The 18,745-nt window shown below is 42.4% G+C and overlaps 1 protein-coding gene across 6 annotated transcripts in view; it reads right to left on the reverse strand.

Moving 5' to 3' along the window:
• lrba (LPS-responsive vesicle trafficking, beach and anchor containing) overlaps positions 1–18,745 on the reverse strand; it is a 205,339-nt gene that overhangs the window by 79,925 nt on the left and 106,669 nt on the right. For 5 of the 6 annotated variants that reach the window (XM_076294354.1, XM_076294353.1, XM_076294355.1 and 2 more), the window contains 3 exons: positions 9,451–9,575; positions 4,067–4,213; positions 1,789–1,925 (listed from right to left, as the gene is read on the reverse strand). In XM_076294354.1, coding sequence (XP_076150469.1) covers positions 1,789–1,925; positions 4,067–4,213; positions 9,451–9,575 — 409 coding nt within the window. The remainder of the gene's footprint in view (positions 1–1,788; positions 1,926–4,066; positions 4,214–9,450; positions 9,576–18,745) is intronic. The other variant, XM_076294352.1, reaches the window with a different exon arrangement.

Genomic DNA, 18,745 nt, shown 5'->3' on the forward strand with positions numbered 1-18,745 from the left:
CGCTTCTCCGAGCAGTGTCAGACTATGTGGAAAACGAAAGTAACACACAAGAGAAGACTTTCATAAAGATGCATTGGGACATTGTCAGAGAAAAAAATGAAGGTACATTTTAAACTAAATGTAATAATTTCATGTTTGTTGTTTTAAATGTTTTCACAAAGTGAAGATTTTTAATTTAAATATATGCACAAAATCTTTAATTGCAAAATGATAAAACTGTAGCGTGCCAAGTTCAACTTTTTCATGATGTGACTTTAAATTGAAATGTTAATAAAGTCAAAACAAAAGTTGAAAGAGAATTGGAACTTGGCTTTGTTTCACTATTTACATATTATGAATTTTTAGAATTAATCAACAATTAACATCTATTTTTTTTACTCTTTTCACCTTTAGAGAAATGTGGGCTAATGCTAAAACTTAGACCTATAAAACGTCGCATTAGACCAGCTTTTGCTTGGAGTTTCCTATAAGTTGTGGGTGATGGTATAAAGAGCGTATAGTTCAAAATATTTATGAAGTTAAAATGTAAAATGTTTATTAGATACATTTATAAGACGTAAAAAGGGTTAACAATGTAGGCTACTGCAAACAAAATGCTGCTTTATTTCTCTTGGGAAGAATTTCATTATCAGTTCTTCTAATGCCCAAAATAAGGTAGGCTAGTTTAACTGACAAGTGTTCATATCCCAAAATACATTTTACCGTTAGGCTACATAATGAAGTATGACTACAATTATCACCGTTTATCACTTCATTTTTTCCGACTAAATAAAACGTTTGTTTACCGCATATTTTAAGGAATTCAAATTGGGATAATTGTATCAATACTTGATGACGTAGACATCTACACGTCAAACTGATAACACATGTAACTTTAATAGCCCAAAGTCATGATTGTAAGTACAATATATGCCTATCAGGATAGCCTACATTTAAAAGCGTTTGCCCAATATTCGCTTAGTTATTATGGTTATTAGTAGGCTTCGTGGTAGGAGTGGTAGTAGTATTGGCCTAATATTAGGGTCATATTCGTGAAATACACACAAATTCCTCCCCAATTACAAAAGCTAGTTTCAATATACACAAATGTCAGTTGTTGCAGCTTTGCTGAATTCAAAGGGTAAAGAGAACCGCATAATATAGCCTATCCGTTTTGTCATAGGCCTACCTATCCTACGTCGATACCCTATAGGCTCCGTCCTGTTAAAATATCCGGAAAAAAGGAACGGAATAAACTAAAGTAATGGCATAATGTGTGCTTTTTAATACACCAGGAGTGATTTTCGCAAGATCACCCTTATTACAAGGAATCGAACAAAATGCTATGCAATACATGTTTGAGGGCCTATGATGTTGCCAGACGATTATCAGTAGGCTAGCGTAATCATTCAGAGAGGTTATAAATCATAAACATCTCAAGTGAAGCAGCTGAAGTTATGTGCCTCAGAAAATATAGAACAAACCCTCTCAACACCACCTGTTCTTCTTTGTAAACACCATATTTCTTCCGATGTCTTAATTATACTGTGTTTTCACAATTTGGAACAACCACGCAGGAATAAGCTATTCTGGCAATAGGAAAAATCACGGGCCTTAAAAAGAGCAATTGGGACATGCTTACCACCACTTTGTGCGCATTAAAACATTTGTCTTCCCTATTTTCATCATATTTTATTGCTGTGAAGGTGCAACACTTATTTAGTTTGAAGGGGGAGTGACGTTTTAAAAACTCTTCACATGCGGTATTCGGTGGTGTATTGGATCAATGGGTTAGGTACCCTCTCTTACCTTGGGATCGATTTTCTTAAAGCTCGGCTCTTCCTCATCCACCTCAAAGTACACTTCCGAGGCAGTGATGGACAGGGTTCCCTTCACCACAACGGCTGGCGCGACCAGCTGTGCCCCGGTGCTCAGGTTCACGGGGCCTGCAAGTGAAAGCTCCGATCAGACACAAATGCTTCTCTCTCTCTCTCTCTCTCTCTCTCACACACACACAAACACACACACACACACACACGCGCGCGCGCGCGCGCACACACAAACACACACAGGGAGAGAAGCGTTCACACACGCTCACACACCTGCCCCCACCCCCTTAACTAAATGAACATTTCAAAGAACTGCAGTGTGTTTAACATAACATATAAACTTAACATGAACCCGTATTGACTTTCTAATGGACTCTGTGTGAACAACTGACCTAATGTCAGCTATGTACCAAGAATCACAAACAAGGACATCGAATTGGGATATTTTAGATATATTCAACCAAATAGAAGGCGCTATTGGAAACAGACGAATAGGCTATAGAGATGCAGCCTATGTATTACCGAGCAGGGCTATCTACGCTAATAATGTAGGCAAATAACTATAGGCTTATATGTCTGCTGCGATTTTGTTTTTTAATTTATGGGCTGTATAGCCTATTCGTCCAACACCTTTTCAAGAATAGACTGCTCAAATGCGTTGGCAATTAGAGGCCCCTCTCAGAACACCCGTCACTGCCACTCGACAGCTCCAGAGCTACAGCTTACTCCGAGCACCAGGTTTGCAGAATAAAATCAAATTTATTGTCAGTCAATGTCTATTGATTGGGGGATGGTGAGCCGTGTTTAATCTCTCATCAATCTTAATTTATTCTAAGATGACAATGCAAGGGTCGCTCGGGGGAATTTCTCGCAGGCTTTGGCCGGCGCTCTCTCCTCATGTGCAGCGCATTGTATTTGCAGATGTGCGTGTGAAGTGAAAACGCTGAGCCCCGTTTGATTTCCCCAAGCACCCTTCCTTCAAAAACGCATGGCATAAACAGAGATGTTCATTTGTCTCGTATGCCCTCGGAGCATTAGCATGTAATTCTGGAGAGGAATAACAGTTTTTTTTAACCAATCGCTTCCCGCAGACATTCAATTACACCTGGATGAGGCAGCTGCCATTGCGGGGTGGCACGGTACCCCTCCTGACAAATTTCACTTCATTTTAGAACCATGTCAATTTATTAACATGGCCGTCATTTAATCCTCTTTTTATCCTCCACGGCTGTTTGATAATTTATTTCCATACAAACTTGTTATGTAAGCTAGAGCACAATATATTTCTATGCTGAAGGGAGAAAGGGAGGTATAGATAACGGTACAATCCGATTAACATTGCAACATAGTTACTGCGCATCCATCGTGCACAAAAAAATGTTCGATAAAGCACGAACAAAAAAATAGGAAAATTAATAGTTTGCTGGAAAGCAGAAGGTCATCTCTTAATCTGGCAATCGTTATTTAATTTGACGAAATACCTGCTGTGCTATTGATATCTTACTTTAAGAAATAACGAATTATTGTGGATATGCTAGACAACCGACATTATCAGTAGGCCTACCCTTAAAAAAGGTTATTGTGCCTGTTAATGATGTGTTAGTGCCTATCTAACAATAAACTGTCGTAAAACATCCTGGTGTTCAAAAAGTTGTTTCACAATGGAGTTAATGTAAGTATTAAAGCAATACAGACAGAACTTCATGCAATTAAAATGAACATTTTCAGGGGAAATTCATCAATTAAAATGAAAATTGAAAGACGACCTTCTAAGGGCTTAAAAATCACTGTTAATTATGACTATATTTTATATTATTATATTTTAAAGTTTAACTCGTTTTCCTGTTTTATCTATAGTATACACACGCACTCACACACACATTTATGCAACCTTCTCATAGGCCTCATTCGTTGTCTCTTGCATGATGGAAAATTGCTGGCTGCTCATGCTGCCAAATGAAGATCCATCCCACCCCCACCCCCAAACACACACCATCTCATCTTGCTTCCTTCCATGAGTCAAGGCGAAAAGGCAGCGCTAAAGCGATCACAAGACGCTAATGAGAGAGGCTTGTCAGAGTTAATGGTCGGCGCCTGGGAAGTGACCCCCCCCCCCATTAACAGTCCGAGCCCCCGTCCTCCGTACGCCTTGCTAAAGTATCGCCCGGGCATGATCTTCATGCTTCTTGTGTGTGTCTGTGCGCGCGCCCCCGTGCGCAGAAACCACTAGACCAGTATACAAACGAAAAGTGTTTTACCTGTGAGGTTCTCCAACTCCTTCTCCTCCAGAGATGACAGCGTGTCATCATCACCATCCAGCAGCATCTCGCTCTCCGAGTTCTGATTACCCAGCGCTTGACTTCTGATGGACTGTTTGCCTTTGAGGATGTCTTCTTCAGGAGCTGCTGAAGGTGAGAGCAGGACCGTCAGAAGTAAAGGTTGTGAGTTAACATTCAATTATCAGTCAATGCCATTCAATTCAGTTCAAACGTAGTAGCCTACTATTTGTGGTTTATTGTAAGGGAGCATAGTTATGCGTTGTGCAGCGTAATTTGTGATCGTTCCTACGCTGTTAAACTATATGTTTGTGGGTGATTTTCGCATCGCTCAGTTGTGAAGCTGTTTGAGTAGACGTATTTTATAATAGTTGGATGAGTGAGTGATTCAATTTCATTCCATTCTAGAAATTGAACACTGCTAATAACTTTATCTTAGATGACAACATTGTTTTCTGTAATAAACGTGCCCTCGACATAAAAGTGTGGGCATACTTTTGAAGTAAGTATAGGACCACATATTAACAACAAAGATATTTGAAGTTAGTTTAGTTTATGCAAAAGGTGCTATTATGCTAAGAAACTACCCAGATTTGAACATTTACCATTACACGTCATTGACAACTGACACAATAAAACAACCTATGGGAATATTCCGGTTAGTGAAAACAAAAACGGCAACGTTTACAATTCTTTCACATCTTATTTGATATTTAACATATGATGGAATAACATTGGGATAAGCAGACACTGGGTGTCTTTAGTCTATGTTACTTAACTGCAACTAATTCAATATTCCGAATCCAATCCTTTCATTTAGACTGAAATACAAAACAAAACTCAGCGTGATGTACCATTCTCTCCAGAAAAGCACGATTTTCATGCGTTTGATAGTTTCCAGTCCACTATGCAAACATGCCTAAACTACTGTTAAAATCTCTACTGCTTATGCCTTTTTAATATATCAAAACAAATTTAGATTAAATGAAATATTTCTGGCCAAACCAATATCCAGGAACACATGCCAAACATATCACAACAATGTGCAAGGCTCCCGAAGTTCTTTTCCTCCGTTTTGATTTCAACTGTACATGACTTGAGGTTCAGAATAGATTATTTAAGAAAAATGGTAATCTGCAAACATTTACAGAGCACTGCATTCCCCAGTGGTGCAGGGCAACACTCTGCTGAAACTGCTCTGGTGGTGACGCCCAGGCAATCCTTCATCTATATAAACAGAAAAGGTGACAGGGCCTGCTCCTAACAGGGCCCCTTCAGAAGAACTCGCTCAGTAGGGCTTCAGTGCTGCCCGGGCCCAGCTCACTGCAGTGGACATGGACCTGCTGACCTCTCTGCTCTCCTCCACACAGACTCACCTGAGGGGATGGCCATTTGCATCTGAGGGAGACGCACACCAGCCCCCATTAGAACTACACTCTGCTCAGCAGTAGAGCAAGAAAGAAGAAAAACTCTTGTCATGGAAAGTATGCAGCTCACTGATATTTAGAATGGCCTTCCTGTAATTAAGTCTCCCTAGAGGATTTGTAGTTAGCTGCAGTGAAATTACTACCAGCTCCCTAATATATACCACATGCCAAAGCATTCACACCAGCAAGTGGACAGGAGACTTGACAGAAGAATGGCTAAAAAAGAGTAAATAAATATGTATGTTCACTGTGTGATAATAATAATAATATTAATAATAACAATAATAATAATAATAATACGATTGTTGTTGTTTCTAATAATCAATATAAATGGAGCACTTTTAATTTGCAAAATAAAATTAAGATGAAAGGATTGATTTTAGATTATATCAAACAAATACAATCCAAATGTGATCCATTTCAAGGAGGCCAAAGGGACAAAGTGTGTCCATACATACTGCACATGAACAGGCCTTAGCTCCCCATAAGGTGTATCCAGGGTGTACACATCACATTACCTTAACCTGCTCATTCATTCAACTCATTCAGCATTCAAATGTAAATAAAACCAGGCTTGCATTACACTTTCAAGTCCCGCTTCCCCTTTTCCACCGGACTCAGTGCCCTCGTTTATATCAAGCACAGAGCCAGCCCGAGCAGGCCAATTAAATTGTCAGAATTAACAAATCTGTTTTTAACAAGAGTGTGGCCGAGAGAGGAGGCATGAGGCGCGTATTGATCGGCCGAACAGAGACATTAGTCTTCAGGTGTTTCCTCTGCCACCTCTCCTGCGTAGGCCCCAGCCTGGCTCAGTGCAGCCCCTGAAACGATGGTTCTCTCCAGCCATAAATACTGAGAGGTGCCACGGCCACAGCTCCGAGCTCCTCACGCAGAAGTCATGCCTCATACCCTTAGCTAGCCGTGAAAGGATGTCCCATTTTTCTACAGGCAAATGTTGAAATTGCTTGAGTATGTTACTGCACTAAACTGTTAAAACTTTTGGATTTTCACTGAATTATTTGTGTTATGTTACACTTCATAATTATAAAACTATACAAGTAAACTGCATTGTCCAACAGTTTCAAATTGTTAAATCAATTGTGCCTTCATATGGAAAAATGCAAAATCTGCCTCTGCTTTTCTTGTCAGATGAAAACAATTACAGCGCGATACGACCTCAGCGCTCAGTTTGGAAACATTCAAGCCCATTCTCCTCCACCGCTCTACTTCCGCAACAAATGTCAGGTCGACAAAAACAAGAGTTCAGACTATCCTTGTAATGGTGCATTCCAACACTGGAGCTTTGGTCTACGGCCTTAGAAGGGGCCTAATAACGAGCTGTAGGAGATTTAAGTATTTAATAACAAACAATATACTGTCCATATCAGACAGAAATGACAATATGGATGACATTTTATTGATTTCTGTAAAACTATAGTAACCAACGTGGCCATATCTAAGCATCCTTTTCCTGTTCTTTCAAAGATAATAGTGGATATAATGTTTGTAATTAGGATTCCCCAGCCAACCCACTGGGGATACTTTTATGTTTTTTATGGACAAAGTGACAGGGGTGTTTCACAAGGAACATGCCATTTACATGTGATCTATTGACACCCTATGGACTCTCTCTACAAACCAGTCTATAACAGTGGAAGCCTCAAGGCTAGAAAAGAACACATTAAAGCAGTTGCAGATATGCGTAAACAAAGAGAGGATAATGGCAAGGAAAGAAAGGAGCAGATATAGCATTCAACAGAAAAAACAAGAAGGAGAAAAAAAGGAAATAACATTGGAGCGGGAGGGAGAGAGAGAGAGAGCCCCCTTAGGACACTCCCTCCAGCTGCACATTATGACCATTAGGGCGGTGCGCTGGTCTCCCAGGATGCTGGATTCGGAGTGCTTATTGCTTTTAGATCACATTCTTATTGACTTCTGTCAAGCCAGTCATTTGTCTTGAGGAGTGATGTCAAGTTTTGGGGAGACCTGTCTGTGACACATGGGAGACATTTCCCCCAAAAAAAGGCCAGTTACTGGAGAGTGCAATGGGTTAAGCCAGCAACCGCTCAGCCAGAGCTGCCGATTCCAAACCCTGGCGCGAGACGCCAAAGGAGGAGAGAAGAGCATCTTAGCAGAGCAGTGGGATTAGGACCACTCCTGTCAAATGACCAGTCTTGCCAAAGCAGCTCTAATCTGTTCCACGGGAGTCCTGAGTGGGCGCGGGGGAGCCGACAGGAAGGCTGGGGAGGATCTCCTGCATGAGACTGTGGAGCAGGCATGAGCTCGCTGCACATGAGCACCTGTTAGAGATTTCCTCTTTTTGGACAAACCAAATATGAAACAACAAAAATCAATGTTCTGAGTGATTGTACATCTCCTCACTCATACCACTGTTAAAAATATTTTCCAATTAATTACTAGCTATATTTTAAAATTTGTTTTTATTTTATTACTAACTGCTCAGCAAACTGCGGCTACTGCTCAAAAACATTTTTTTTATTACCACACATTTATTAAAAAAAAATCCATAAGGGCACACGGCCTAATAGTGATGTATGTTTCTACTTTCTGGCTTATCTATTATTAATGCGAAATTAATTATCACTCAAGGACCTTTTTTATCATCATAACCATTCTTATTTTGTGAAATTAAACAAATTAATCTTGTAGAATATTCCTACCAGGCATGACTTCAAAAGCAGACTTTTTAAAAGTGCAGAACAAGACAAGTTCACAAAGTATGATCTAAAAGCAAACAAAAGCACAATCGTATGTAGCACTATAAAAGCTGACAGCACAGAATTCAGCTACTCTTTCATACAAGCCTATAGCTATATACATCTTTCGAGATAAAAACAATCAATCTATTTCTTTCCACTAGAGATCACTGACCATTCAAATAACTTGACCTGCAACAGTTTGGGCATTTGGGAAACTCCAAACCGTGGGGTGTCTTAAATCTTTTAATGTTTAACAACGTAAAATGTAATTCACAATTCAACAGGGCAGACACATATCCCTTGCTTCAAAATATATGCTAATCAATGGCACAATGACAAATGACCATATTGTTCAGTTGTACAGCTGTTCCTGTATTGATTAAATTGCTCTAATATAATGGCGTGGAACTAGAGAACAGAAAAAATCTTCATCTCAGAAAAAAACTTTAAAGGTATGCCATTGTTCTGTTTTTGGAAAGGTGTAGAAATATTTTGTGACATATTCAAATAAAACAAAATATTGTATTGTGTAATAACTCTTATAATAAAAATTCTCCTGCAACTTATATTTATATTTGATCAAAATTGTATGTTTTTCTTGTGGGTGAGTTTTAGTCATTGTGTTAATGTGTGTTTGTGTGGCTCTCTCCTGATGCAACAATTAAGAGCAGAGGGTACACAGCTAGTCACACCACAGCAACACACTCAGACTCATGGCCACAGCTACCAGGGGCAGTGTGAGCTGCACACAGGCCAGTGGGGGCATGTGGGTGCTACTTACCGGCCCTGCCAGCTGCTGACCAGCGGAGGGGGAAACAGGGACAAATTACACTTCAAACAAACCATCTCCAGAGCACCTCTAGTACATGTTCTACTGTGATATGAGAAAGAAGCTCCATTTCATGTAATTAAAAGGATGTCAAAATGAGTCTGGAGGTTTGGCCTGGGACAGAGACCATCACTGGGACTTCAGAGCTGTGTGGAAATAAACGCTACACACTATTCAAATGAGGGCCTTTTTCTAATGGAGGCTTGTGGCACAATAAAAGTTTTATGGTGAAGTAGCACTAATTTTTACAACCACATACCTGCTGCCACGGGGTGAGAGCTTCTACGATGTTAAAGGTTTTTGTGTGTGTTCAAGTGTTTTTGTGTGTGTGTGTGTGTGTGTGTGTGTGTGTGTGTGTTTGTGTGTGTGTGTGTGTGTGTGTCAACTCACCGTGTTCAGCAGCAGCCTTAAGTATGGCCTCAGAGTGTGTGGAGCCATAGGGGTTCCTGATGAAGCGCCTTCTCCTCCTCAGGTCATCTTCCCAGTAGTCAAGGCGCCAGAAGTCCCGAGGCCGACTGCAAACACACACACACACACACACACACACAAAGAGCACATGTGTTAGCAATTAGCCTCTGCAGAGGTTGGTAGCCATTCCCTCAGCAAAGAGCGCAACTTCTACTAATATAATACCAGCCTTGTTTGGTTGCTGTGCGCACACACACACAGACACACACACACCCACACACCTGCGATTCACGTCCTTGAGAATAACACTTTCTCCTTCGCCTGTGGCTGAGGAGCATTTTTTACCTCCTTCTTCATCTCAGCAAGGTGAGGCGATACTAAATACATCACTCAGGACATCGGCCCTCTGACAAGAACAATCCATTTTCTCCGAAAACACACAGACACACACACAGACACACACACACAGGGTATGTGCTGATTTTCTGCTCATTTCGGGGCCCAGCAGGACACCTTCAGCGGGGCTATCCGAAAATGGAGTATAGCCTATTTCTAATCCAGCCAGGGTGGGGGTGGTAAGCATTACCAATATTAATCAATGTCTGCACCTCCAAAAGCCATTCCTCTTCCCAATTTGCACCTCTCCGTCCCCCTAGCATCAGTTAATCATTCCCCTTCCCCCGCACACTCACAGAGCCGTTGCCGCAGAAAGCGCTTGGCTTTAATGAAGCTACACCTCGCTGAGCAGTAATACAATATTTCTCTATTCAGAGTTGCTCGGATTTAATTACAACAATCTCTTCAAATATTAACACACACTTGCCTTCTCAGGGACAAAGACTAACATAGAAACATTCTTTTTACCATTTCATTTGTTCCATTGTTTCTGCTTCAAATATAAAACAAGCATTAATTCCATGCATTGCAGAGAAAAACACCTCATTAATCAAAATAAATTACATCAAGGACATATTTATTATATAATTGAAGGTAGTCTTGGAGGTCCTTTAGGAGGCAAAAATAACCAATTTCCCAGCCAAATGTGACAACACACTAAAATACACAAACAGCACAATGACTTTTAAAGGAGAATAATGTATGTTTGTATGAAATGAATGCATGCAAACAGTCACACACCCAAAGATACACACACCAACACACACTTGCACTTCCCAGCCTTTGGGATATGGATCTGTCTGTGTGTACACTAAATGCTTTAGCAGTGGCTCGCTGGGTTCTCTGTGAGCTGATTTAGTGAAGGCTTAGTGAAATAGAATTCTCTACGTCCATTTTGCTCCACAAAAGTGAGAAGAAGTTTTATTGTGCAACAGGGCCTACACACCCAACGTATATAAATCAGCATTATGGTCTCTTAAGCACTCTCCTGATGCACACCTCACTTTGCCTTTTCCTTCTTTCCTTCTGTTTTTAGCCTCACATATTTCATGAATTCCTGCCTCATCATAGCCAACATTATGAAAGACAATTAGGGGAATTTATAGTTAATAACAAATAATGTTGTTATTAATAGTGACTTTTGGAGTCACTTCAAGAATGTGTTGAATTTTAAAGTCAGGCAAGAAAGGTATGTCAATGTGGAGGGAGAAGAAGACAGAGAGACTAAGTGGAAGTAGTTCTCTTTGAATTGGGTTGACTACTGAAATACCACATTTTTCCCTCATTTATACCAGCAAAAACATCACTTAGAATTGTCAATTGACAAACATACAAATCACAAAAAATACACTGCATAATGGCCACCACACTGGAAAATCTTGTATGCATACTTGTATATCTTGTATACACTAATCAGTCAAATCAGTGTGTGTGTGTGTGTGTGTGTGTGTGTGTGTGTGTGTGTGTGTGTGTGTGTGTGTGCACAACACAGACAGGCAGAAGAAGAAAATGTGAGAGTATACAACGCAGCATATTTTTTGACGCCAGAATAGTGTCACCACTCAAAGCTGCTCAGTTTGAACACACAGAGATACACAGTAATTAGTAGTATAGTCTATCTGTACTATAGCATCTAGCCAGCAGTTCAACAATGAGGACCAACTGGAAATCGCATCAACCCCAACAGCCGTCTCCAGCACCCCACCCCATCCTACCCCACCCCACCCCACCCCACCCCATCCTACCCCACCCCACCCCATCCCCGCTCCCATTTCATGACAAAACACACCCAGCACGCCGTCCGAGTGTGTGTGCTCACAGACGATAAATAATTCATCCTCCAACCATCCATCCTGCTGCAAGCTGGTGGAATTACGGCTGCACCATCCTTCAAGATAACAACAATTACAAAACAACACAAAGAACAGCACCATGGGAGCAGAATGTACACACCCCCACACAAACACATCCACACAAACACATCCACACAAACACATCCACCCCCACACAAACACACACTTGTGTAATTAGTAATTAGTTCATTGCTAAGTGCTTCTGAGTGTAGTGGGCTTGTTAAGTGTTAGACAGAGGCCTCTGTTGTCTCTAAGCAGACAAACAGTAACACCGATTCCTACAAACTGTAAACACACACACACACACACACACACACACACACCTGGGGCGTAAGGATGCCTGCAGCTCTAAATCCTGTATAGACTGAGAGGTTGAGTAGTGCAGTTACACTATTGTTCTGCTAATACAAACTAATAATCTGCTAATAATACTGATGATAATTAATGTCTTAATGAAAATCCCAAAAGAATCCGAATTGATCAACAATTACTGAATTAAAGAAGTCATCATCATTATATTCAGGATCTCCATATAAACAAGAGATGAAGTATCAACACAAACTGACCTCAGGCTTTATGCCTGCTACTTCAGGGCTTCAATTAGGCTACTAAATTTGAGCTCAGAATCAAACAAGCAACACTTCAAGTGCTGGCATAGAGGAGGCCATCATAAACACACTCTTTAATTGCAGCCCCAGCACACGTGTGTGGCTGAAAGGGTGGCTGGCAGCCATGATTAACGAGGTGTTTAGCTCAAACAGTGGGCCGTGAGCACACACACAAACACACGTACACACACAACGTGCTCACTCACACACACACAGCCATACCAGATAAACATGCAGAAAACAAACATGCGTGTCTTTCCTCAAATCATTTGCCCATCACAAGAATGAGGATGTAAGGAATAAGCTAAAGAGCAAAGCTGGCACAGCAACAGCCTCCATTAACACCTTGCAGATACATAAACTAAACAAAAAAACACCCATTTCCCTATAGCGTGTATATTAGCAGCAATAAGAGGACTAGGCCCATACTACTGCTCTGGGTTTACATTAGAGAGACGGACTGACATAACTCTTTTTATTTTATTTTACAATTAAATAATTTACAATTAAAAAATGCGTGTGAGCAGCAGTTTATTTTGTATGAAATATATTGCACTGTGGTATGTGCCTGATATCATGGCAAACAAATGCATTTTAAAGCATATTGGGATCCTTCCATTTGCTGGCCCTCTGCGGTCAATAGATATCACTCTTTGAGTGAACTTGCTTTATCAGTTGCTTTGAATTGGTTGGTCAACGTCAACATTAACTACATTCTAATCAAGAAAAATGCACATTACAGCCAAGTATATGTAAACTGGCATCACCATGGCAATCATCAATATAAAATTGTGACACTATTGACTGCTACTACAGGGCCTATTCTCACAGAAAAATGCATCAATTTGAGCGTCATTCTTATTTGTGGCCAAATCTACCAAGGCAGAGTGGTGACAGCAAATCAGTGAATTCAAATGAAAAGGCCCTTGACATGAATTAATTGTCCAAATAATAATGGGACTTCAAGCATATCACCACGACACCTTCTATAGCTTATCTCTGCCTAAAAGGACACAAACACACACACACACACACACACAGAGTGAGAGAGAGAGAATGAGACAGAACAAGAGAGAGAGACAGACACACACAAAAGCTGTTAAAAAATGTTAATAGATTCTTGGCGTGGCCACTGAAAGTTTGATTGCACTCCTATTTCAATGTCCAAATTGTTCTTTTGCTGACAAGGACAAACGATTGTCATCCATCACGATCTGATGGGGGGGGGGGGGGGCAGGGGAGAGGGGTGCTAAACCTCAGCCACTTCCTCAGCTACGGATGTGTTCCTGCGTGTGTGTGTGTGTGTGTGTGTGTGTGTGTGTGTGCATGCAGGTATGCTTTGTACAAACAGAAGTACGGTACATGTGCATTGTGTGTTATTGTTTATGAGCTGTATGCGTTAGTGTAAATAAGGATGTGTGTGTGTGCTTCTGTATGTGTTTATGGTGTATGTGTTTATGGGTTTGCCAGTGATTGTCTACTCGGCGTGTAACGCTGGGTTACTTAGATCCTGCTTATGAAATGAGCTCACTGAGTGAGTGATGATGGCTTTTTAAACAGGGATAATAGTGCACAGGATGCACAGGGCTGATATGACCCAGACAGGTAGAGCAGCCCAGAGCTCATTCCAGACCTAAAGCAGCTGATGCAAATGACCCGATGAGACCTTTATCACAAGAAGCGGAGCGCGGAGGGAACTGCTTTTCATACATCATACCAGCAAACAGCAGTCACCACGGAGTCACCCTGGCAGCCATTTATAACGCCGAGGCGTCAAATGAATGGAGAGATGTGTTCAAGTGTCTGGAGCACACGCGGCACATCTCTCCCCTTCACTCTTTTTCATTAGGACTGTGATTGGCCCACAGCTCAAATTGCACATATCGGACCAAGATTATTTTCTTTGATTTGCATAAACCATGTGTTTATGAAAATTGAATAGATGAACTGAATATTTGTCATGGGGTGGGGGAGGGGGGGGGGTGCCACTCTGTCAGGGAGGGTGTCAGTGGCACCCGGCCTGCCGCCCCCTCAGTCTGACATGAAGAGGCTTGGCCTCCCCCCGGGCCAGCCCATGGAGATGAGGATGATTAAGGCGGCGGCGCTCTCGTGCAGCACAGCGCAGCGCGGCGCTCATAATGGCCCTCTGTCTGTGAGGCTCGTGCCAGCCCCACACAGCCACCACATGTTGGGTATGTTAATTCAGCCCATCTAATGCGCTTTAATGTGCCCTGTAAAGGCAGCGCTGGGGTCATGAAACCGCCATAATGACTCCAGCAGGTGTGATGAATACTACCTGCATTTCTGCGCCCTGATGAGTTACCGCTTTTTTTAACAGTTACCCTTGGGGGGGTTTATTCTGCAGATTGTGCAGTTTGCATGGGTGCTGAAATAACCTGCTTCATTGAGCTGCCCATGTGTTGAATTTGTGCTGCTTGATGGCTGATGTACACCCAGTAAATGTGATGAGTGCAGTTGCATCTGCATGAGGGAACTCCTCCACAGGCTCCTCACTAACTAACTGCTCCACAATTTGAAGAGGATCCCTGGCAGTAATTGGTGTTGGTAATGGGATCAGAGCAAGGTCAGAGAATTTAATTCTGTCACATTATTAGTCATATTTACAAATTAATCATTTCACAATTTCATTTTAAGACCAGTGAGTAGAGTCCAGGCAAAAAAACATCTAACCGAGATGTGGGGCAAATTATTTTGCCAAACATAAAGCACTGGATTCATTATTTTTACTAGATTATGGAAACAATAATCAACAAAATAAATGTGGAGAAAACAAGTTACTTACACTCATTCCCCAAAGAAATAACAGCAGGTTCAAATGATATCACATATGAAGTGATACCCAACAATGAGCAAAGTGAGATGCCGAACCTAGAGAGTGTGTAGACCTAAGCCATGGAGTTAGGCTACCACCGCAACAGTGGAGTCCCAGGAGAACAGAATCCCCTCCCCCAACACACACACACACACACACACACAAATATGCAATATGTCTCTACCTCACTTGAATATGCAAATACCAGTCTAATTACCTACAGCTTTGCATGAGACGCCATCCAATTAACTGCAATTAAAACGGGTGTAAATTCACGCCGCACACTGACAAAATGATGCGCTAATTATCCACCACAATCACAGAGTAAAGGGAATGGGCTGGCTGTGGTGAAATATCTTACCGCCTCATCACACCACCTCATAATTGTGGTTTTGTTTTGTCTCTGAATTTACTGCTACATTTCAGAAATGAGTGGTCCAAGTGTAAAACGAACAGCCTGGCATATTTCAAACGGGAACGGCACTATAGGTATTTAATCGCAGCGTAAACAAAGACAGAAGCCCCATAGTTCACGGTTATTGAGACAGGTAGCAGGGCCCTGGGCTGAGGTGAAATGAGAGTGGGTGTGTGAGGGAGTGATGAGAGTGATTGAGGGCTTTTAATGAGACTGAGCCATCGCAGTGCTCATGAAGGTCTAATGAAAGAGGGTACTCAGCCTCTCACTCATACACACACAGCAGGGTTTAGCATCATTTAGCCCTCATCCCAGAGTCTTCCTCCTCATTATTTAACCTCCAGCTTCAGCCGTGATCTTCAGGAACAAGACAGATCTCTTAAGGCGCAAAGCATGTAAATACAGTAGACCAAGGTCACACAAGCAATCCCAGCACAGGCATTCTGCTCCTACTTATAGTCAGATCAGATCGCTACGTGGCAAGGCTCTCAGAGGAGTTTGGAAAGTGCCATCAATATTTTATCCTGAAGGCCCCGGCTGTGGCACAACTGACTGGGGCACCTGCACCGTACGCCTGCACGCGACCCGGGTTCGATTCCCGCCCCGTGGTCCTTTACGGATCCCACCCCGACTCTCTCTCTCCCACTCACTTCCTGTCATTCTCCACTGTCCTGTCATTAAAGGCATAAAAAGCCCAAAAAAATATACTTAAAAAAAAAAAAAAAAAATATCCTGATGATTTTCAGAGAATTTGGTCCAATCAAATTCTTCAGTGTGCAATAAAAGAATCGCAACAGAAAATCAGAGTGAGACAAACAAAAGCCAAGAAGGGGGAGAAATGAGAGAGCACGGAAGGCAAAAGCAAGACTCAAAAGGAGCATTAGAAACGGAGGAGAGAGAGGAGAGGAGAGGAGAGGAGAGGAGCAGTGCAGGCAGATGGGTGGCTGTGACAGGCTCATCTAACACTGCCGGCGTGTGTGCCAGCTCCTGGGCTCTGCTCGGCAGGCATGGCACGCTGTGGCCAGTCTGTAGTGCACGTGGAGCTTTGTGTGAGCCGTGTCTGAAGCGTGTGTGAGCCGTGTGTGAGGCGTGTGTGAGGCGTGTACATGTGTCAGCACGCGGGGCTGCCAGAGTGGGACAGGCTGACAGGCTCCTCTCCCTCTCTCCTCCGCCACAGTCTCAGTGACACCCACAAACAGTCCATCAGAGGAGCACGTCGTTCACATTACCCCCAACTGAGCTTTCAAAGATTTGGATTAGCAGGTCAAATAGAACTGTGTCTGGAAATGGAAATATGGATGTAATCTATATGGATTGATATATACAGACACATGAATACTCTTCAAACTCTGACTTCAAACCTTGACAACCGCAGAGGACCGAGCAGTGCAGCACATCATCACTTATAAATAAAATTGTGGAATCTCGGAGGAGAGCAAAGGCACCGTTCCTTTCACTGCCACTTGTCTGACTTCTCCACAAGAGTGGGTTATTTTATGGGCTCTTTCTGCTTCCACTGCAAAAGGAGAGTGTTGCTGGGGCCCAAAGATAAAGGAGATTTTTGGTAAATGGTGAAAGTGCAGAAATAAATGGCCCGGCGCGGCCGTGTGTAATTACTGTGGCCCAGGGAGCAACAATCTATCACAAGCCCAGGGTGACACCCAGCTAAGGGGTTAGTCAAAGGAGATAGCCTCTGACTAACTACTGCAGCACCACAATCGATACTCCTCAGATATTGCTTCCTGGGAGAGAGGAGAGAGAGAAAGAGAGAGAGAGAGAGAGAGAGAGAGAGAGAGAGAGAGAGAGAGAGAGAGAGAGAGAGAGAGAGAGGAGAGAGATGGTAAGAGAGAGAGAGCGGGGTGAGGGGGGAGAGGAAAAGAAGAGAGAGGGGCTAGACCCTAAAAACTTCCCGAATGGCTTTTCATTCAGATATTGATCAAGCCCCTTATCGTGACCTTGTGCTGCCGAGGCTGTATACTTTTTTAAGGTTATATGAAGCTCATAAATCTGCAGCTGCAACAGAGCAGAGCGCGGCTGAGAGAGGAGTAATTGTTCTTTCTGCTCCATGCTGCTCCATTTCAGCCTCCATACCAGCTAAGAGTAGAGGATCCATTAAAACCGCAGCACACAAGGCTCAGGCTCAGGCCTATGGCACTAACACTGCAGCAAGAGAGGAAAGGAGGAAGAGGAGGCCCGGAGGAGTGAATGGAGGGCGGCTATGGGGAGAGGACAGGAGGCCATGATGGAGAAAGGGAGAAGGACTAAGAGGCTGTGGAGAGGTGGTGAGGGAGAGGAGGTTTCACGAGGAGTGCAGCGCTCCCTGACCAGCAATGGAGAAGGGGAGCGATGAAGGGAGGAAGAGGGGTAGGCAGAACACATCTTTCAGCCATCCTAACTTTAACCTTTATTCCCTTATCTGCATGAGATACAGAGGAACACACACACACACACACACACACACACACACACACACACCTACCTCCTGACAACCATGAAGGATAACCATCACTAAAGATTAGACTAGCAATGTGCTTAAGAAGTGCATCTTCCCTGGTGTGGGGCCTATGATATGTTAACAAAGAGGCCATTAGAGTTTCTGTTTCCGCAGCCCTGCGGCTGGTTGAGGTGGAATCCCTGGCGCAGGACTGCAGCACTTTCAGTCGGACTAACATATGGACAGCATCAGCTGTACAGGAGCTGCTAATACGTTCCACTCTGACACTTTGTTGAGTTTTCTTACAGTCTCGGCCACTGTATTGTATATAGACGAATGTAAATGTTTTCATTAAGGGATATTTTAATTCATTTCCATAACCTCCAAGTGCCGCGTGAAGTCATGAACATATCATCTCACATAATGTATGGAATGTTAGCCTGTCAAACTTACACGCACCATCAGGAGATTTACTAACGTTCTATCCCCACATCAGCATTCTTTTGGAGACATGACAGCAGAATGACAAATACCACAAGGCTATGGTCTTCTAAAGCATTTTCCTAACAAAACAAAAGCCTAATGCGAGATGAAAACAGTTTGAAGTCTGTCTGTGTTTCTACTACATGTTTAGAGAATATGTTTACAGGTTCCACTGATGAATTTGTTGATAGCATGCTGCCTTATAAGCTAAACCCTCTTGTTCCCTTAGCACTAATTGATTTCTGAGCTGAACTA

Source organism: Alosa pseudoharengus, unplaced genomic scaffold (genome assembly GCF_046254945.1).
Source record: "Alosa pseudoharengus isolate Yale_2024_CS ecotype anadromous, Long Island Sound unplaced genomic scaffold, YU_APseudo_1.1 YU_APseudo_1.1_scf_2, whole genome shotgun sequence".
Lineage (NCBI taxonomy): Eukaryota > Metazoa > Chordata > Actinopteri > Clupeiformes > Clupeidae > Alosa > Alosa pseudoharengus.